At 54.7% G+C, this 22,038-nt stretch overlaps 1 protein-coding gene across 1 annotated transcript; it reads left to right on the top strand.

The window, feature by feature from the left end:
• The first annotated feature begins 4,248 nt into the window (after positions 1-4,248).
• On the top strand, positions 4,249-6,392 carry GPRIN2 (G protein regulated inducer of neurite outgrowth 2). The gene is made up of 2 exons (XM_028098503.2): positions 4,249-4,314; positions 5,013-6,392. The coding sequence occupies exon 2, from the start codon at positions 5,019-5,021 to the stop codon at positions 6,390-6,392; it is 1,374 nt and encodes a 457-aa protein (XP_027954304.1). The 5' UTR covers positions 4,249-4,314; positions 5,013-5,018.
• Positions 6,393-22,038: the final 15,646 nt, after the last annotated feature.

Genomic DNA, 22,038 nt, shown 5'->3' with positions numbered 1-22,038 from the left:
CCTCCGATGTGGCCACGGGTGGGCCTCGGGCCCATGCTGGTGCATGGGTGCCCAGGAGCATACAGGTAGGGACACACTAGCTACCCGGGCTACCTCTGGTTTGGGGCACCTGGGCCTTTAGGTTTACCTTCTCCACCCCAGGTGCCTCCTGGGAAGTATGGGCAAATCATCCTCAGGGGAGGAAGCTCTGGGGCTGGTGGGGGCCTGGGCCGCTCTCTGGTGAGCAGTGCTTGGTCCTTTGGGCCTTTGCCCACAGTTATCCTAGAACCCTTTACTGGCACAGCTTGTGATGGGCAGATTTTGTCACCTCCAAACAATCCCTCTCCGTAGCTCAGGAATGCTCCTTGCTGCCTTGCTCAAGTTTGGTCTTGAGTGGTCCTGTCAGGCCCCCTTTTGCTGCTGGGATTGATCAGATGACCTGCAGGAGGTTGCCACACCCCCACTATCCAACCAGGGATTCCTGTGGTGTGTATCCCTACCAGGTCCCTGAGGGGTAAGGTCCATATTTTAACATTGTAGCAGTTTCCCCTCCTGACCATGTGGGTTTGCTTTTGTTTTGGTTTTGCTGGAAGCAGAAATCATCATCCAAATGCCTATCTCTTAACAAGAGGAGATGTATATGGATGCCACAGGGTGGTCTGAGACAGGGCCTGCTTGCAGTGGCTTTGGTAGTCCCCCTGGCCACACTCACAAAGGCCTGGGCCCCTCTGCTGGGTGATATGGCAGGAGCTAGAATCTCTGACCAAGTCAACCCAGCAGGGTTTTTTTTGTTGTTTTGTTTTGTTTTTGTTTTGTTTTTGTTTTTGGTTGGGCCAGTTTGGAAGGTTCTGCAGGGCTGGGAGGTTTGATTGAAGCAATCAACATTGGTTGATTGCTGCATGAGGCTGGTTGTTCTTCCATTTACTGAGCAGTAGTCCTGTACTGGCCACAAGACATGGCCACACTGCAACTTTGGTATCAAATGGGGCAGGAGAGAGGACAGTAAGGTGTCATCCAAAGAACACTAGGGGTCTTGGATAGCTCCATGTGCCTGTCATTTATTTTGTGCTAAAACATCTTTCTAGGGTCTGTTTGGGGTGAAACCAGAGCCTGTTCCATGGTTTTTAAGGTAGATGCGTGTGCCATTCAGGGCAGTTTGAATGAAGACTCCAAACTTGGGTGTGTGTCTGCATATGTGTGTGTACAAGCATGGGCATGTGTATCCTCCCAAATTAATTTTAAAATAGACTGGGAAGCTTAGTGCTGTGATGGAGACACTGGGGACCCTGGTGGTGACTAGGTCCTAGGATGAGAGGAAGACAGGGAGGACTGGGAAGCGAGGCTAGGCTCACCTATGGGATATCTTGATGGCTTCCTAAAAGGGCCTTTTGTCCCCCATTCCTAGTCCCTGTGATACCTTGAGCGCAGGTCACTCCTGATGGGAGGAGGAATGAGAAGATTATTATTAACAGTTGCTATTCAGTCTGTGTACAATCATTAGGCTTCACAGCAACCTTGCAGTGGGCATTTACTTCTGTTTTGCAGACTGGGCAGACTGAGGCTCAGGGAGCATAGGTGTCCACCTGAGGGCACGTGCACAGGAAAGGGAGGAATCGGTTAGAGCAGACCCCTTGCCCCGCCTGCTCGCCCACGGCTCCAAAGCTCCTTTGGTCAGCTCCTCTCGCTCCCTGGGAGGCCCCTCTTCTTAGTGATGGGGGTGTGGGAAACCTCCTTTCCCTGGGATAAGCTGGGTGACTTTGCTCACACCTCACAGTGCTTCCCTCCTTCAAGGCTGGGAAGGCCAGGCTATAGGAGAAATACCCCGCTGGGGTTCAGCTGTGGGCTCTCTGAAATTTCTCAGCTGTTCCAGGCCTCAGGTTTGTCACCTGCCACTTGTGGAGGTGAGGTGAAGAAGGGAAGCACCAGATAGCCACTGGCCTGTGGTCTCTGTGGTCACTGCCCTCTCTGGGTGATGCCTAGTCCTGGTGAGGCGGCCATCTGGTGAGGGGGGCACGGCAGGACCCTTGTCACTGGTGGCCTCTCACTAGCTCCTGGAGGGGTCGGAGGGTACCCTCAGCCTCATCTCACCTGTTTCCTCAGGGGGGCCAGGGCCTGACCTGGCTCTCTCTGGCCCTGCTCCCTAGGAGGGTTTCGGGTCAGTGGGGTTCAGCCAGAGGCTGTGTAGGTTGTCCAGATGGGGCTTTCTCGGCCTTCTTGGACCTGCAGCGGGGTGCTTGTCTGCCTGCCAGGGGCTGCTGGTGACCACAGCTTTCCTAGCTAGCAGGGGCGTCTCCTGTCCTCCTGACTCTGGGCAGCCTAAGAATCTGCCAAGAAGTGGGTGGGGTGGAGGTGGGGGTCCAGGCTTTGTTCCCATTCATACCCTCGTTCCACGGGCATGTCATGGGCACGACTGCAAGTGTTGGGTGCTGGGGCTTCAGCCGAGTCAGGGCAACAGGAAAGTAAGGAGATGGAGACAGTGGAGGGTGTTAGCTTCCAGGAGAGAGGTCTGTGCCGTGCTCAGACACTCCCGGGTTTGGGTCCTGGCTTTAGCTGCTCACCAGCCGTGTGCCTACGGGCAAGTCAGGACACCTCTCTGAGCTTTGGCCTCCTCATCTGTAGGATGGGGTTGACGATGTATCTCACGAGGCTGCTCTGACAATTACAGTGAAATGAGCCAGTGCGCAGACGGGGTGCGGCATCTGCCTGGCACAGGGTGGGTGACGGGGCTCTGGGAGCTGTTCTTTATTATCCTCATCACTGTGACTGTTACTGGCTTTGTTGCCCTTCTCTGTATATATATCCATCTTAGAGCTCCTTGAGGGCAGGGCCTGGGTTCTAGTCCTCCCTTGGCTGTTCATCCTTTTCTTGATGCCAGGGACCAGTCTGGCTTCGGCCCCGAGGAGCAGCCAGAAGGGGGCGCTCCTGTGCAGGCTGGAGCTGGGCCTAGAGCTCCAGTCATTAAGCGCATGTGGCCATTTACATTTAAATGGCCTACATTGCTGTGAAATCAGAAAGCCAGTTTCTCAGTCATGCAGGCCACCTGTCAGGGCTGAGGAGCTGCACGTGGCCAGGCCTGATCTAACTGGGCAGTGCCATGTAGAATCTTTCCATCCTCACGGAAACTGTGCCAAACTGGACTCCAGAGCAAGCCTTGAGCTCTCAGGGGACTGCAGCTCCAGAAGCATCCTCACTGTTCAACAGCCAACAGCCGTCTCCTGAGTGCTGGGGCAGAGGAAGTCGGTAATTACATAGAAACCGAGTTCCTGAGAGCCCTTCCCACGTTCTCTTTCGGGTGGCCTTGCTTACCTGCCAAGGCGCTTGCTTTCTTGGTAGTTCTTATCAGCCCAGGGGTGGACGGGCAGGGCCAGGATTGCCCCAGCTGTAGCTGTGCTGCTTCTCCCACCCTGTTTCTCCAGCTGGTCCTGCCTGGCAGGGAGTCCCGGGGGGAGAGTCCTCATTCACAGCTTCGGCTGGGGCCAGGCCAGCCCAGATACCCTGCCCCCCACCTTACTCGCTCTGCGGCCCTGTCCGGCCTCCAGCCCACTCCTCCCCTCGTGTGCCCCCTGCCTTGTGCTCACCCTCTTCTTCTCCCCTGGCTCCTTCTCCTTCCTCTCGCCCCGGGCCCCACTTACATGGCTGGGCCTCCAGCAGGCCTTTTCTGATCATCGTGCAAAGTGAGCTCTCCTGGAAATGCCCTCTCTCATACCCCATTTTTGGCACTCAGCCCTTTCCCCAGTGGCTTTACTCTTGTGTTCTCGGGTTCTCTCAGTCAGGCCCGTGGCGGCCGTTCTGAGTGCCAGTGTCAGGTCAGTGCTGGGTGCTGGGTAGACTGAGGGGTACGGGCCACCGCCCTGCTTTGACAGCTTCAGGTTGGTGGGAGGCCCTTGGTTGGCCAGGTTGTTCCATCCGGGCCAGACAGTGCTCAGCCAGAGAGGGAGCCAGTCCAGCTTGGGAAAGCTGCTCCAGGAGGAGACGCTGAGGTTGAAGGGGCCAGTGCTGACTCTAGGCTGTGGATGAGTCCGTGAGCAGGTCTGGAGGGGTCTGTGTGGCTGGAGGAAGGGACAGGAATGGCAGGGAGGGAGGGAGGCAAGGAGGGTGCAGGCATGCTTGGCGAGAGGGAATTGAAATTTTATGGAGCACATGTCTGACTGGTGATACTAGACCACATTCCCAGAGGCACAGCTAGATCCAAGCTAGTTCTGGGTCTCCCAAGTCCAGAGCCTGGCAGGCGGTGGGTGCTCTGGAGACGGCTGTGGAATGAGTGAACGTATGCTGAGCGTGTTCTGCGTGTAAAGGGCTGATGCGTGGGGCCTCTCCCTAACCCCGGAGCCCGAGGTGGGAGTCAGAAAACCCCTTTCCCCTTCACAGCTGCCAAGACGGAGTCCCAGAGACAGGACAGCTCAACCAGGCCAGGCCCTAGAGGGTGGGAAAGGGGGCGGGGTGGGGAGTGGGAACCCAGGGTCGTTCTCAGCCTGTCCTCTGTTTATTGTTCATCTCACAGCCCTCCTTTGAGCCCCAGCTCTGTACCAGGGAGGCCCCAGCCCAGAGCAAGATGTATATGGACAGTTTTGGGAGGAACCAGGCTAGTATTTGCCAGTCAAGCTTTACTGGTTATTAAAAGACTGCACTGCTCCTGTGCTGGTTGACTAGAGTTGCTGTCCCAGAGCCCCCGCCCCCAGTGCTGCAGCCCCACCCCAAGGTCCTGGCAAACTAGGCCTCTCCCCTAGGTTCTGCTCTCGCCACATAATGCAGCTGGTGTGTGGATGGTCTCTAGGACCCTATGCTAGGGCTGGTTCTAATTGCTTGGTACCGGTTATTAGATATTTGCAGGGACATCTTGCAGTATAATGTGTGCTGATCTTGATTTGAAGTGTCTGGTGTCCTGTCACTGTTTCGCTCACAGCTCTGAGCCATCAGGCAGCTGGGGCTGCAGCTGTCCCCCCAGTGTGCCTAGCACCGCGTGAGCCCACGGAGGTGCCCAGCTGAGGTGCTGCACACAGTTCAGCTCCATTCCCTCCCTCTCTCTCCTGCAGGCCGCCATGAGCACCAGCCGCCCCGAGCCGGGTGCCCGGCCCCCCCGGAGCCCCCGCCCACTGCCCCTGTCCCGGAGCTCTTCCAGCCTGCTGGGTGAAGGCCGGGGGCAGAGACCAGAGCTCCGCAAGAGTGCCAGCAGTACCGTGTGGCAGGCCCAGCTGGGCGAGGCCAGCAGCGGTCCACAGGGCCCGGAGGAAGAGGGGCAGCCCGCTGAGGGCGCGGAGCAGCCACAGGCCTCCAGCCCCCGGCCCCGCGCTGTGGGCCACTGGCGGAGCAGCACTGTGGCCAACGTGTCTACCGTGGGCGGTAGTGATCTGTGTCGCCTGAGGGCCTCCGGTGCCGCTGCCATGCAGAGGAGCCACTCGGACCTGGTCCGTAGCACCCAGACCCGGGGCCACAGCGTCACCCAAACGGCCAGCCTCAGCTGCTCGGCCCTTGGCAGCTCACCTGTCCACAGGGCTCGGCTGCAGCCCAGCCGTACTTCTGGCCAGGGAGGCCAGGCCCCTGCGGGCCTAGAAAGGGACCTGGCTCCGGAGGAAGGGACTTCGAACTCAGCCTGGACACTGGGAGAGAGTCAGGTGAGGGTAACGCCCCTAGAGCTGGGAGGGACAGCTCCCCACAGCAGTAGCCCCCAGGCCGGGCCCAAAGGCACTGGGCAGCCGGCCACCACCACCTGCCACACCCTGTCCCCAGCAGCTCTACTCTGTGGTATGAGGGAAGTGGGGACCAGTGCCTGCTGCCATGCCCTGCCAGCCCCAGGGATCCTGGCCTTTCCCAAACTAGTGGCATCTGTGAGTGAGTCTGGGTTGCAGGCTCAGCATGGGGTGAAGTCCCAGTGCAGGTTGCCTGGGGGGCTCCCTGGGCATTCCCACTGTTGTGCCCACCACCCTTGGGGTCCCACTGGGTTAGCCACGGAGCCTGGTGCCAGGACCAAGGATGTGTGGACCATGACCTCAGCCAGTGACTTGGCCCCTGTGTTGGCATCCTCTCTGTCAGCTCAGGATGCTGGTGTGCAGGCAGTGCCCATGGTGGTCTGCAAGGCTGTGGCCACCAGCCCACCCCTGGAAGCCCCCATGGCCCTGCACACATTCCCGGAGGTAACCCTGGGGGCCGGCCTGGAGGAGGCACCCTCCCCCATACGGGATGTGCGATGGGATGCTGAGGGCATGACCTGGGAGGTGTACGGAGCTGCAGTGGACCCTGAGGTGCTCGGCGTGGCCATCCAGAAGCATCTGGAGATGCAGTTTGAGCAGCTGCAGCGGGCGCCCCCCAGTGAGGACAGCCTGTCGGCGGAGGGCCGGAGGGGGCCACTGCGAGCCGTCATGCAGTCCCTGCGGCGCCCCAGCTGCTGCGGCTGCCCCAGCGCGGCTCCCGAGTGAAGGGCCGTGGCCCTCAGAGCCATCCTCAGCCCGTGGACTCAGCCCCAGGCCCGGGACACGGGGGGAGGGGGCACCGTGCTCCTTGGACCTGCTGGCGGCCATGGACGTGTCTCTGCCGTTGGCAGCCTGGGGGCCTCCTGCTCCTCGCAGCTGGGCTGGTTTTGAAGGGCTTGATTCCCAAGAGCCACATCTCTGCACATCGAGGCTCCGAACTTGGGGACAGACTTTCAGCACTGTGCAGAAGGGAGATCCCGATTCTTCTGTAAAGATACTGGACGTTCTGTGTAGTCTCTCCTCAGAACTCTGCCATGATTTCCCCCCGAGGACTCTTGGTGGCTTTATCGTAAAGCAGTGCTGAGCTATAACACATTCCTGACATGAAAGTTGGGGCCCTAAGTGACAGGGACTGGCTGGGTCTTTAGGGAAAGGCACTGACGTTGTTGAGGACCTCCTATGTGCCAAACACTGTGCTTGTCACCTTACCTTGTCGAGCGCCCACCTCTTTGCCCCATTTCTGGATGAAACCTCGGGTATTTGGCAAGGCTGTAGCTCACAGGCCTGGGCTGGCATGCTGGAGGGGGTGGGCTAAGATTCAAAGCCAAGGCCGGCTGAAGGCTGTGCTGTTTTCCCTGCAGCACATGGCTGGTCAGTGCAGTGCAGTCACGAAAGAAGAATTCATTGAGTCAGTATTCTGTGCAGGGTTCTGTGGATTCCTTGGGGAATGAGACAGGCTGTTTGCACCCTTGCTGAGCTGACTGCATGTGGGAGGTGGGGTACACATCAGGACCAGGGCACTGAGCCTTATAGGAGGGCCGGGGGTGCTGCTATGAGCCAGCCCCCTTGTTGGTCATTGTGTCAGGGGCTGGTCTCAAGAAGTGGAGGACAGGTAGCTCCTTAGCCCCAAATATGTTGGCAATGCCTGGAATCACACCACTGTCAACCTCATTCCTGTGGCTTAAGGATTTATTCCCAGCTGGTACTGTCCTTGGAAAGAGGGATGGGAGAAATGGATGGGAAAAAGGGAAGAGCCTGGGGTGGGGTCTTTCATCTGGTGGGAAATGGCCAGAGCTGGGAGGCTGTGGGGAGCAGGGAGGCCTGTGGGCCTGTTCTCCCAGTCCTGCCCCTGTGAGTTGAAATGGGCCAGGCAATGGGGGACCGGGGATCACAGGGTGAGGGAGCTCAAGACACAGGCTTGGCATAGCGTGACTTCATTGCCCAAGGATCTCCCAAACTCCTGTGGAGTTTGGGCACAGGCTTGTGTCCTCATTCTGGGGCTTAACGTTGAAGATCCTAAGCTCCTGGGACAATCCGCCAACCTACCCTTAAGAGGGAGACAGGTTAGGGTGCTGCTCAGGGTCCCGTGGCTTGGGAGGGTGGAGTCTGGGCCCACATACAGCCCTGCCCATGACCTGGCCCTGGCCTCCTCCTATACTGAGGAACCCGGGACCTGCCAACTGGCTTACCTTTCCCCACCTCAAGGCCCCCGTACTCACGGTGGTGGAAATGACTCCTGCAGCAGTGGGTTGACTTTTTAAAGCAGGGGTGACACTCTGATGGGCCGAAGGACCAAGGTGAGGAAAGTATGCATGAGGTCAGAGTGCCTCCCAAGGCCCCAGGATGGGGCTTTCTTACCCCAAAACACGCCTTTCCAACTGTTGCTTAAAAATGACAGCACATCAGTACTGCTTCTGAGGGTGGGGCTGGGACAAAGGGGATTGGTGTGGGCAGGAGGGGACCTGATCTTGCCCCCCTGTTAAAATTCGATCAAGCAGGTTTTCATGCATTCATTGGCTCTGGGCACTGTGCAGCTTGGGGGCCTGGGCCTGTCTGTACCTCTGTGTGTTCTATGGGGCAGGCACATCACACTCGGGAGGGTGATGCGTGGGTACCAGGCTGCCCTCATGCCTGGTGCTACACAGGGGCTCCGGGAGCCCCAGCTGTGGGGACACGAGACGAGATGAAATGGAGTGGGGAGGACACTATCACACAGGGCCACAACTGAGCAGGGTCTTGAGGACACAGTGGGGCTGGGCAGGTGGACAGTGGGGAAAGGCACACCAGGCACACGGGACAGCCTGGTCAGAGACATGGAGGTGCCTGTCCTGCTCATGCCATGGTGAGTCACCGCAATGCAGGTGTGTCGGGGTGTTTGTTGGGTTGGGAGGCTAGCAAGGGGCCCCTATGGTGAGGATCCAGGTGTGATTGAGGAAAGGGACTTCAGGGTTGCTGTGGAAAGGGTGGTGGGGCCAGATTTCATTTTAGAAGCATCCCTTTGGCTGCCATTGGAGAGATTAGTATAGAAGAGGTGGGAGGCAGGGGCCCAGGGGGATGTGGTGTGCGAGCCAAGGAGGGGCCTGTTGGGGAGATGGAAGCTGGGGCTCGGGCCACGCGCGCGCACATACACACGCACACACATCGTGCAGTGGATTCGGAAAGGAGTTCCAGGAGGCTGAGGTTTCTAGTTTGAACAAAAGGAGGTGAGGAGGCAGGTGAAGGGTCACATGCCAGGATATTTGGCTGGGACAGTGAAACCCTTAAGAGACTTTCTCTGTCATATGCAAATTGCCACGAGTTCATTCTCTGTTCGGCTGATGGATGCCAAGCTGTGCCACTTCTAGGCTGCACCCGGCGTGCCAGGATGGCGTGCTGGGCTGGGCTGGGCCCTGAATGGGAAGGGCTAGCCAAACCTTCCACCCAACTCATCATGCCCGAGATAAATGTTTGCAGGGTGGTACTGGAATCCAGGTGTGTCGGGCCGTGGGGCTGTGCATGGCTGGGGCCCCCATCAGACCCTCCTGGTTAGGCTTGCTGCCCTGGCCGTGGACTCACAGGCCAGACTGCACAGCCTCGGCCAGCGGGCTTACCTAGAGTGACTGCAGTGGAATCCCTGAGTTTGTCCTGCAGAACGAACCCCTCACCCCCATCCCCTTGCCGTGGCCCCTCCCTGGCCAGGCCTGACCAGTTGTGGTTTAGGGACTCAAGACAAGGCCACCAGCTTAGTTTACAGATCTCCCCTCAGATTCCAGATGTCCGACCAGCCTCTCTGGGTCCCCTTCCGGCCCTGCTCTGGGAGGTGGTGGATTTCATTATCTGTACAGTTGTTTTGTTTTGAATTTGAAATAAAGTATTGGAGGTCAGAGCTTCGTCGGGGAAGGGTCCACGGTCCTGGCTGGTCTTTTTTTTTTTTCTGGTAGGTTTTGTCCTTTGGAGCAGCCACCCTAGATTCCGAGCTCCCCCACCAGGCAGGAATCTGCCTCCTCTTCTCCAGGGACTCCTCCCTTCTGTCCATTGTTCTCTCCTTCCTGGCAGCCTTCAGGGCCCCAACAGCTGAAGCCTGGCTTCCTGGAGCTTATCACCTCTGGGCGGGGCCAGGACACAGGGCACGCATCTCTTGCCAAGCCCCCAGCTGCTGTTACCCTCACAGGGAGTTACTAGTCCATTCTGAGGGAGAAGCCACCGCTGCCAGAGTGTAGGCTACTCCCCACCGGAGCTCCCAGTGTGTATGGGGGGTGAGGGTGGGTGTGGAAAAGCAGAGAATGGTCCTGTCACATGGTGACATCGCCTCCCGTATCCGTTGGATTGGGTCTCTGTCCCCAGAAGCGCTGCATTCTTATTTCATGGGGTCCCTCGGGGCCTCCGAATGCCGATCCTGACACCTCGGACATTGTGGGGGGGCAGTGTAGACCACAGATTAGTGGTCTACAATCTGAGTTCGAATCCTGGATCTCATCCAAAGCCATGAGAGCTTGGGCAAGTTACTGACCTCAGTGTCCTCGATGTCCTCACGATGATATGATGAATCATGCCTCCTTCGTAGGCTTGCTCTGAGCATTAAATGGAATAACCCACATAAAGCAGCTGGTACCGAGTTGGGGCTCGCCACATGTGCCAGTGTTGTGGGGTGCCACTTACTTGGACCTACTGCCCTGGCCACAGGCAGGGGCTAGCTCTTGCCTGACCAACTTGGCTGTGATCAAGGTCACATCCCATCTCCTTGGCCAGTCCTCATTCAGAGCCCCCTTCAAGGTCCTTCACCCTGTGCTTCATACCCTGCTTAGGACACTTGTACTCCGGCCATGGCCATGGAGAATAGTCTGCGGCTGGACTCCCAGAAGCTGGTGCTAGGATGAGGATTTTGGAAAGGGGAGTGGGGAGTGCAAGGTAGGAAAGCAATAGCAGCCACCAAGGGTGTGATTTCAGGTAGAATCCTGGCCTTGGCCAGGTCCCACAGGGGAGTCCTGGGGCAGACTCTACCTCAAGTGAAGGCCACTGGGACCAGGGGTATGCTGGTGGGGCATAGTTCTGGACACTTCTGGCTGGGGCAGGCAGGCTACGAAGCTCCAGGAGCCCTGGGGCAGGTGTCTGCATGGGGTTGTAGGCCCTGTCCCAGGGGAGGGGTGCACAGAAAGCAAGGGTGTCTGTGGGGTCTGGGGGCACTGCCATCCACAGATGCATTCATGCCCTGAGCAGCCCCCCACCCAGTAGATGTGTGTGGAGTCCCAGGCCTGCAGAGTGTCCAGACTTGTCTCCGTGAGCTGCTCTGAAGCACTTGTCTCATTTGTGATCATGTCGAGTGAACTTGGTTACTCAAGTGCAAAGCTTTGCATTTGCCCACACTAAATTCCTTCTCGGTCGTCATTCTGGCCTGACCCAGTTTTGTCATCTGAAGCCATGACTAGTCCTTTATCAGTTTCCATCCAACTTGTCAGGCAGAGCAGGGCCACACAGGCCCAGGGCCTGTCACCGAGTCATCCTGTAGGTCAGCATTGGGCCCCATGTGCCTATGAATCAACAGTCATCATGGGCAAATTTGCTTAAGGCGAATCTGTGCAAATCGGGGTCTTCGACATGGGTGGCATTCTTCTGACCCAAGTCATGGCCCAGGGACCCTCACATCCAAACAGGCTGGAGGGAGGGCGGCTTGACTCAAGTTCTTGCTCTTGGCATAGCTGGTTCTGGTTCTGGTGATCGCGGCTTCCCTTTCTAAGATCCTATTTCTGTTTAACAAGCTGTTCTACAAGTTTGAGATCTGCAGCAAGCTAAGATTCAGACTCTACATTGTAACCCTTTTGGAGATTGGAAACTGCCCCAGGCTGTTTCCGCAGGCCTCCCCTCCCCTCTGGGGGCTCACCTGCGGCTTCCTGGGGGATAAAGTGATGGGGGAGAGCATGGTGCTCATCACAGCTGGCCTCTAGCTCCTTCCTCATTGGGCCTTTCCCTGGGGCTTCTCACCCTTTTTTGCTAAGAGTCTTTCTGAAGCTGGGTGGAGGTCTCCCTGATGGATTGGGAGAACGTGGGGCTAGTTTTGTATTGTTGTGGTTACACAGAGATAATAAGCCACGGAAAACATTTCAGAAAAGTCGGTGTTTATTAAAGAAACCCAAATAAAATCAAAGTTGTATTGGCCTATGGGATTGGGGGTGGATAGGTGGGGTCTGACTCTCTTACTTCAAGAGTTGTATAAACACTGCCTTTGCTCTCTTCTTCAGAGACTTTCTGTGACTCATTCATCCTTTCTCCCCCTCCAAGCTTGGGGTGGCTCAGCAAGGAGGCAGGTCTGTACCCTGAAACGTGTGCTCCCAAATGGGTGTCCTAGAATTCATATCTCACGGCCCCGCTTTGTAGGAGAGAGTGTGGGAATTGTAGGAATATGGCAGTCCTCATCTGGGGCTTGGGATTGGTGAGTGTGTCCACTTTTAAGGTGTGTGGCTTTTAGTCATGTACCTCTCACCCAGTCTGTCCTGGCCTGGAACTTTCCATTTCTGAAACTTTCCTGAGAAGAGACATAGCGTTCTATGAATGTGACCGTGAGAGTGCAGTGCCTCCACGGGTGTCCAGACAGGGCCCAGTGGGAAGGCTCTGCCCTTGGTGTATGTTCTTCCCACCTCCCGTTTTTTCTTCAATCTGTTTCTCCCTTTTTCTCCTTTTCTATATCAAGTCCTCTCTGCCCTCCAGAAAACTTGTGTCTCCCCACTGTCCCATTGTACTTGCCCCTGCCTCCATCCCCTGCGGCCAAGGGTCTGCCTTGCCCTATCCCGCCCTGTCCACAAATAGCAGTCCTGCTCTTCTTATGGTCTGTGCCATTTCTCCCCAAGCCAAGGCTGAGTCTGGGTCTCAGCATTCCTGACTTTCAAGAGTCTCGGCTCTTCCTTCCCACCTGTCCATTCTCTCTGGGGAAAACCAAATCATTTGAACTTGCCAAATCGCTTCTGAGCCTCTCCCCAGAGAAGGAGGCCTCCCCAGGCTAACCTGGGGTTGTTTTGTCAAGTTTCTATCACTTTTACCCAAAAAGAGAAATCAATTGTTCATGGTCCTGCTGGGTGAGTGGAGGAGCTTTGTTCAGGCTGGATGGCACCCCATCAGTCCTCAGTTTTGGTGTCCCTTATTGGGACCTGGCTGGATAGGTCACCTGAGGGGCACACGGGGTGTGCAGTGCCCATCTGCTCGCTTTGGGTAGGCCATCTCCTCTTTCATGTTTTCAGACTCTTCTTGCTTGGCTTGTAGTTAGATTGGGGCATGGCCTGGGCCTCAATGGGGGCACACTGTGCTGTCCCATCTCTGTGCCTCTCTCCTGTGTGGGACTGGGCTTGTGTCTAGGAGCCAGGACTGGGGAGGGGGGAGGAGACTTCTGTCTTTAACACCCAAGAGGATGCCCACTGAGAAAGCCTGAGCAAGGCCCAAGTAGGGAGCCTGAGATGGGGCTGGCATTTTCCATGGCTCACCAGGGAACTGAATTTGGGGTGCTGGAGCCCTGCTGGGGAGGGGTGGAGTTGTCCCCTTACCCATGCCCACAGGGCTCCTTACTTGTAGCCTTCTGCCTTGCCCTCCCTCTGTCCACTCCTCATTTTTAGCAGTCAAGGGTTTGGGGAGGTGGTGGCCAAGGGTGCCATTTTGTATTTGGCTTTGTGGCTTTTGTAAGCCCAGCCCACGTCCCTTGAAGAAGACTATGTGGTTTGATTTCTTTCCCTGAAGAGTTGGGGGAATTCAGGGAGAGGGGATAGGGCTTCTTGAGAAGTTTCCGACCCATGAACGCCCTTCTGCTCTGGTACAATCCCCAGGGTGTGGCTCAGCCTCCTTCCTGGTCACATCCTTGGGCAGGAACCAGCAGGGCTGTGGTCCCAGGAAGGCTGGGACACACACCTGGGCATTACTGAAGGCACCAGGAACACTGCCTGAGACTTGTTGACGGGCAGACCCCCAGGCTCCACGTGGGATCTTGCTTTTATATGAATTTTTGATATTTTGTCTTTCATTTTTTGCATTAATTCTGGTCTTAAAATATTCACGAAAACATTTTCTTGACTACTGAGCATTTTGCACCTAGTCCCTGCCTGGTGTCCTGCTTCTGTCCTAGGGCCAAGAGGCCCCCTTTCCTCTTCCGGCCCCACACCCGTACTTCTGGCAGGTGCTGGGCTGCGGCAGGCGGGGGGGAGGGCTCTCGGGGGCTGGTGGGTAGGGCTGGCTGCGGCGTGGGTCCCCGGCGGCCGGGTGGGGTCACGCCCGAGGGCTCCAGTGCTGGGGGGGGGGGGGCACCCGCGGTGCGGCCTGCGGGAGGAGCTCGGGCTCCCCCTAGTGGTCACGGAGCCGCCCTCAGAGGCACTTGGGGATGCAGGCTGGAAGCCAATGACCTTGTCCCCTCCCAGAGCAGTCCGGAGCTGCTTCCCGCCTGTAGCGCCCCAATGCCTGCACCCCCTCCCCCTCCGCCCCTCCTCCGAATGCTCCAGGACCACCAGAGCAGAAGATTCCCGAAGGGATGATGGAGAGGGAGAAGGTGGAGGGGGTGAGTCCAGGCAGAGGTGGGGGGTGGGGGCGGGGTGGAGTGGGCAGGAGGGGGCGGGGAGGGCACCTTCGGCCTTTGGAGGGGAATACAGCCTCATTTTACTTACACCCTTGACTCCAGCTGTGAGTTATACAACCGGAGGGGGCTGGATGTAGGAGCCTTTGTCATTCTACCCTAAACTCGGGTGTGTTTTCATAACCCTTCTTTGGCTTGCCTTTGTCTTAAAATTTACCTGGAGTCTCTAAACGTGCTGGGTGGTCCCACCCCAAGAGGGTCCTCTTCCTGGGCCGTGGGGAGACCAGGTGTAGACAGCCAGGATTGTGCCTTCCCTCACGGGGCACTGACACTGTCTGGCAGAGGGAGAATGGGGGGGCAGTGGGCTGAGAAGGGAAGTCTGAGCTGGAGTTGACTGTCAGAGAGGGGCTGCGGTCTAAAGTTCCCTGCGGTGGGGGCTGTCCTGAGAGCCCCCCCCCCATTATTTCCTGTTATTTCCTGTCTTCACTGACTCTGTGTGGTCCCCAGAGCCAGTTGGGTACGCTAGAGGTGATGGTAGTCAAGAGAGAGATTGGAGGAAGAGCCTCATAACTGAAGTGTGGTTGAGGGGTGTGCATGGGACTGAAAGAGTGCGGGGGCTGGGCTTCTCTTCTTCAGGGGTACGCGGCTGGGGGGCTGGAGGGGAAGGGGAGTGGCTGTGTCCTTCACAAGTGCCATTCTCTCATTCCACGCCCACATGGACTCTCTGCGGTGTATCTCCCTTAGGTCATTTTTGCCTCCAAGTAACTGAATTATGAACCAAAAGTTGTTTAAACAATTAGGATGTTTAATTTCCCACTTAATTCTTAACTTCATTTAAGAATTTACTGGGTCATTTTTTAGAGTAGGCTCAGTGGCTCAGTGAGGACATCAGGGATTCAAGTTCTTTCCATAATTCTGCTCTGTCATCTTCAGAGTATTAGTGAGCTGTCCTCATGGTCACAATATGGTTGCTGCACTTCCAGCTATAACATTCTGATAGGAAGGAAGAAGCCAAAAATCTGCCACAAGAGGTTATTGGTGCACACGATCAACTGATTGAAAACATCAGCTTTTCATAGCCTGCCAATGAATGAAGGCTGACACATTCTGACCCTGAACAAATGGCAGAAGCAGTGACTGTTTTGCATACATTATCTTTTTCACTTCTCATGATTAGCCCCACTTTGCGATGACAGCTGAAGTTCAGGGAGGTCTGGTAACTTGCCCTGTTTTTTTGACCAGGAAATGAGGGAGCTGGAATTCAAACTCCAATCTGTGTGACTCTAGACCTGGCTTTTTGTTTGACTTTTTGAAAATGAAAGGACTACGTATTTATGATAAGAATTTCAAACAGTCCAGACCTTGGATTTTTGCTTTTAGACAGTATATGTTCATGATAAGAATTTCAAATAGTGTAAAGGGTACAGTGAAGATCTGCCTCTAGCCCCTCTTTGCAGTACCCACTGTAATTTCTGTGAGTCCTCCAGGAAATTTCCTCTGTAGTCACAAGCTCAGGCTTCTAAATATTTTATACAAATGAGATCAACTTAGATGCTATTCTGCACTCATTTTTAAAAATGAATGCATCTTGCTAGTAATATTGCCATATATAGAGTCTACCTCCTTTGTTCTCTTGAGTATATTGTATTGCATAGAACACAAAAGTTATTATTGTTAATTATTATTCCAGTTCTCTTCTGCTGGACTTTATGTTATTTCTCATATATATATTTTTACTTTTATAACAACCACATAAAAATAAATTGTATGTATAGTTTTGTGGCCATAGGTGAGAATACCTGTCGGATGAAGTTTTTATCAGATTGTATATACAAAATGTCTGTGGATATTGGCAAATTGCTCTCCAAAAGGATTGCCCCAATAATACATGAAAATGCTTATTCTCTCACACCCATGCCAAATGTGAGTGTTATCACATGTTAATATTTTGGCCAATTTGATAAATAAAAAAAATCTTGATGATTATTTTGATTTGCACTTCCTTTACTGTGAGTAAGGTTGTGTTGAGCCAGGCTGCCTGGGTGAGAATTCCTCTTGGGTGCTCTCAAGCTGTGTGATGTTGGGCAAATTACTGTACCTCCCTGGGCCCCAGTTTCTTCCTCTGTAAGACAGCAATGGTACTTGCCTTGTTAGTTGGTGTTCAGGATTTAATAGCATCATACGCATAAATTGCTAGCAGAGTTCCTAGCTCAAAATAAGGGCTAAGTAAATGTTTGCTATTATTAGCCCATATATTTATTGACAATTTGAGTCTGTTTATGATTTGCCCATTCATATCTATTTTCCATTTTCATTGGATTCTTTTTTCCTTATTAATTTGCTAGAGCTCTTTGTGTATTAATAACATGTTCCTTTTACATATATTACCGGTATTTTTGTTTACATTTTAATAGATTTTATTTGTTAGAGCAATTTCAGGGTCTAAACAGCTAAATTGAGAGGAAGGTACAGAGATTTACCCTATTATTTATTTTTTAAGAGATTTTACTTATTTATTTGAAGGAGAGAGAGAGACAGGGAGAGAGAGAGAACGCGCATGAGTGGGGGGGAGGGGCAGAGGAAAAGGGAGAGGGACAAGCAGACTCCTTGCTGAGTGGAGAGCCTGATGTGGGGCTCGATTCCAGCACCTCAAGATCCTGACCTGAGCCGAGGTCAGATGTTCAACTGACTGAGCCACCCAGGCACCCTGAGATTTCCCATATTATTAATCAATCCAGTGAATTAATGGATCCATTCATCCATTCATTCAATAAACACTTTTTGGTATGTCATGCTCATGCCTTTTGCAAACAGTGGCCTCAGCTTAAGACACAAGGCCCATCTTGTTCCCGTCAGCTGGGGAGTCTTTGCTAATACCAGCATCAGAGAGCATTTTATGAGTTGCAATGTGAGGGAGGCCTGTCCTGGGCAGGGACGTGGGTGGGCTGTCCAAGCCTATGGTGGGCCCTGCCCACCTTGAGCAGCACTGTGGTCACCAAGACCTAAAGACATCTGCCCTGGTCAGCTTGCTGCCCTCCAGGTACACCTACCTGACTGATCATCCCGGACACCACCTGCAGGCCTAGACACCGTGTGTACAGGTTTATGAGCATCTGAGAGAGAGACAGGGAGAGAGAGAGAATGGGAGAGAAGGGGAAAAGATGGAGAACAGAGGCAGTGAAGGGGAGAAAAGATGTAGGATGACCAACTTGTCCTGGTTTTCCTGGTTTCAGCCTCCAAGATATGGGGTCCGGAGACCCCCACAGGCTCGGGAAAACAGAAACTGTCAGCCACCCTCAAGGAGGGACAATGAGGGAGAGACGGAATGAGGAACGGAGAGCAAAGAGGCGGGCACTGAGAGATGGCGGACTCCCCCGCTGGGGCTCCTGTCACCGAGCACTACAGACTGAGTCATTTAAACGGCAGACACATACTGTCTCACGGTACTGGAGGTGAGAGGTCCAAGATGAAGGCCTCAGCTGCGTCGGATCCTTCCAGGGACCATGAGGGAAGGATCTGTTCCAGGCCTCTCTCTTTGACGTGTAGAGGGGCTTTTTCCTGTGTCCTCACATCATCTTCCCTCTGTGCACGTCTGCCTCTGAGTCCAAATTGCCCCTGCTTGTAAGGACACCAAGCTGGATTAGAGGCCACTCTAATGACCTCGCTTCAACTTGATTTTCTCTGTCAAGATCCTGTCTCCATGTAAGGGCGCGTTCTGAGGTACTGGGGGCTAGGACCTCAACAGAAGTTGGGGGACACAGTTCAGCTTGTAACTGATGGGAAGTCAGAGAGAGGCATCCAGAGGCCAGGGACACCGATGGAGGTAGAGTGAGAGGAGTGAGTCATAGGCAGGAAGGAGAGTGGTGGTGAGGGGACCGAGGAGCAGGAATGACCACACACCACATTGTTTCTTCTCCTGACAGCTGGCTTCTGTCCATAATCTTCTGTCCAAACTCTCTCCCAGTTATGACCCACTTACACTCTCCATCCCAGCCCAGGGCCCTCCCTGGAGCCTTGTGTCATTCCACGCAGACCCCACGTGTGTCCCACCTGCAGTTCCCAAGTGCAATGAGTGGTGGTCCTCAGAGCCCCAGCGCCACCTGTCTCTCTGCAGCTTCTCTGATCCCATGGGCCACAGCATGCGGCCCTGCATGGCCATCTTTGGCATGCACACCTGCTCCTATGGGGTGCTGCCAGGGACAACCTCTCCCCTTTGACCACTGGACTCAGAATCTTATTCTTTTGAGTGCATTTGTGATTTAACATTCCTGTTATTTCCTGCCTCCTATATTCAGACCTAGCCAGGTTATTGGTGATGTAATCTTGTTTGCTGGGATTCACTTACCAGCTGATTTGTAATCCAAAAAAAAGAAAAGAAATCATTCCAACCTGCAGACCTTGCTCAGCTGCTCTGACTTTGTTTACAGACTTTGGGAAGTGCTAGGCATGCTTATACTCAGTTTCTGAAATATTGGATGTGAAATATTGGATTTGTTCTAACACCAAAGCCTTAGTGCTGAGTTTTATCCCATTTAGCCGGGATCTTGGCAATGATAGATGGATTCTCTGGCTCCGGCCAAAGTCTCTCTGCTAGCCCCTCCCTCTTCATTATTGCTGTTTTCTCTCCCATCCACTCAATTCATCCATGGATACTCCCATCCATCTAGTTACACATCCATTACCCATCATTCATCTTCCCATCCATCAATCATCCATCCATCTGTCCATTCATCCATTATCTCTCTACCCATTAATCTATTCACAATCCATCCATTAGTCATCCATCACCTTACCTATCCATTATTCATCATTCACCACAATCCAGACATTCATCTCTATATCCACCTTCATCACTTAACAACACATCCCCATCTAACTACCATCATTCATCTATCCATTCATCTATGTCCCCATCCGCTATCCATCATTGACTCTCCTCCTATCCATCCATCCACCCATCCACCCATCCATCCACCCATCCCTCCATCCACCCATCCATCCACCCGCCCATCCATCCACCCATCCATCCATCCACCCATCCATCCACCCATCCATCCATCCACCCATCCATCCACCCATCCATCCACCCACCCATCCATCCACCCATCCATCCACCCATCCATCCATCCATCCATCCATCCATCCATCCACCCACCCATCCACCCATCCACCCATCCACCCATCCACCCATCCACCCATCCACCCATCCACCCATCCACCCATCCATCCATCCATCCACCCACCCATCCACCCATCCACCCATCCACCCATCCACCCATCCATCCATCCACCCATCCATCCATCCATCCATCCATCCACCCATCCACCCATCCACCCATCCATTCTGTCCCATCTGTCCCAGCTCTCCATCCATCCATTTAGCAAGTACGCTCTATATTTTGGTACTATGATGAGGAAGGTCTTATGTCTTGAAAAGAAGAGATAAGAAATAAACTTTTTCTATCCTTAGAGCTCTCACTCTAAGGGGGGTGATGGAATGAAAACAAAATGAAACAGTACTGCAAAGCACTAAAATAGCAGTAAGTCCACCAGGGTACTGTGGGAACTCAGGGGAAAAAACCCACTAAATTTCTGAAGCTATTGGGGAAAGTTTCAGAGGAGGTGACATTTGACTAGGACATTGAAGGATGAATCGGAGTTGGTCATAGAGAAAATGAATGGGTGGTGGTTGGAGGGATGTGTTGGGAAGGGTGAGGACACATTCCTGGCTGAGGAACTGCATGTGCAAAGGTGAGGATGATTCAGAGAATTCCGGATTCCGGGGAGCAGGGAGATATTTAGTGGGGCTAGGATGCAGCAGGTGGAATAAGGAGTCTTTGGAGCTGAAGCTTCGGAGGTAGATAGGGGCCAGGTCAGGAGCGTCTTGAAAGCCAGGCTTTATTCTGTGGACATGGGGAATCAATGAAGGCTATGGAGAAGGGGAGGAACACAGGTTTGGGCTTTGCAGTGATCCTTCTGGCAGCGGGGTGGAGAAGGGGCAAGCCCGAAAGGTGGAGGTGCCAGGGCCCACAGCAGCTGGCCACTCGGAGGACTAGCCCTTGGTAGTAGGGTGGCAGGTACCAGTGAGGCAGAAGCTGGCCCCAGGGGAGCTGGGGTCCTGGCCAGGAGCGGACCAGTGACTTCGGCCTCAGATGTAGTCCTGGGGCCCAGTTAGAGCTGACTATGGATGGGTAGGGTTCTGCTGGCGAGACAGAGGTGGCTGGCAGTGCTTCCGTCGATGAGACAAAATGCGTACTTGGGCGGGGCCCCCGTGGGCTTCAGTAGAACTTCTGTCAGCAGCCAAGACCCCAGATGGGGTCTCAGGCAGCAAGGACCCCGCCCACCCACGGCTGAAATTCGGGGTCCTAGGCTCAGGTCTAAGGGAGTGCCGGGGTCACAGGCAGGCTCAGGTCCTGACGCTTGGCATGTGGAGGCAGCAGGGACTGCTCACAGGGGGCTGGTGTCTGGGTTCGAGCCGCCGTGAGCCCATGCCACGGCTAGCTCAGCCCTCTCCTTGGCGGAGTATTCTAGGGTTCCCCCTTGGTCTGCTGCTGCCTCTGACCCCCACTCTGGGATGGGTCATCTCACCCTCTGACATCAAGGCCTCCTGCGGCTGTGGTCTGGGGTGTTGGCCCCCAGTCCCTGAAAGCTGGGGTGAATGTGGGGCTCAAGCATCCTTATGTCAACATGTTGCCTGAGGGGCTCCCATGGCCTCTCTCAGGGAGTGGTGGAGGGGCTGCAGTGCAGTTCCTTTGTGACTTGGGGGGAAGGCCTTCCTCCCCTCCCCTCGCTCAGTCCAGTTCTTGCCCTCTTACCACCGTCTGCTTTCTGACCGTCCCTCGCCACAGAGCAGGTTCCAGACCATTCACTTCCATCTGCAGGGGCTAGCCCAGGATGTGGTCCAGTTGTGGAGTGGTGATCCCCTGGCACAGCCCCTTGGAAACTGTAGGATCGGTTGTCCCCAGCCTGGCCCCAGCGTCCTATGTCTGCTGGTTTGGGGACTCGGAGGTACCTCCTGAGGCCTGGATATATTCTAGTGGGACCTGATACCAGGGCAATGGCAGAGCTGGATGCAGGGATTTCTGGGTCCCAACTTTGTGCCTGCCCTGCTAGATGTGTTTGTACAAATATCTTTCTAACAGCCCTGTCAGGCAGGACTGTGCAGGGCTGGGGGCATAGGTTTTGGAGCCTGAGTGCCCTGGGCTTTGATCCTGCCCGCCTCCCCCTATTCCCCAGCTGTTGTGTGAAACTGGATGAATCACTAAACTTCTGTGAGCCTCAGTTGTCATTCTGTAAAATGGGTCTAAATGCACCCACCTCCCAGGGGCTGGGGAGACATTAAGGAGCCAGGGCAACATGGTTCCCATGTCTCCCTGGGCAGTTTCTGCCTCGCTCTGCACCAGGTTCTTCCTTTCCTCACGGTCTCCAGAAGGAGCTCCTCTCTCCAAAACACTGGTGAGAAAGCTCGACTTCACTGAAGATGCTGTAGGGTGCCCGACAGGGTGCCACTGCCCCCAACGTGAAACGTGCTTCAAACCCCCTATTTGCCCATTTCTTCTCAGTCCTTCTTTCTCCTGCCGCCCATGTGAGATCCCTTCTCTCCATTCTCCATCAAGTTTCGGGGTCAGAGACCCCAGTGTCTCCCTGCCACCCCCCACTCCTCCTTCTCGTCTCTCTCTGCAGCTCTTCCCACACATCACGGCCATGATGGATGCTTTCGGGCCCAGAACACCCAGAAGATGGGGCCTGGGGGCCAAGAAGGGGTCCACAATGATTGCTAGAAAGCACAGCCCAGGACTGTGGTTTCGAGGCAGGCATCCTGTGTGGGATTGAGTGGGGCGGGTCCTTAAT

This window comes from Eumetopias jubatus, unplaced genomic scaffold, assembly GCF_037043125.1.
Source record: "Eumetopias jubatus isolate StellerSeaLion01/CBP00866 unplaced genomic scaffold, mEumJub1_p1.0 scaffold_17, whole genome shotgun sequence".
NCBI classification, from domain to species: domain Eukaryota; kingdom Metazoa; phylum Chordata; class Mammalia; order Carnivora; family Otariidae; genus Eumetopias; species Eumetopias jubatus.
Note: the sequence above shows the minus strand (reverse complement) of the source record. Positions and strands in the feature narration are given on the sequence as shown.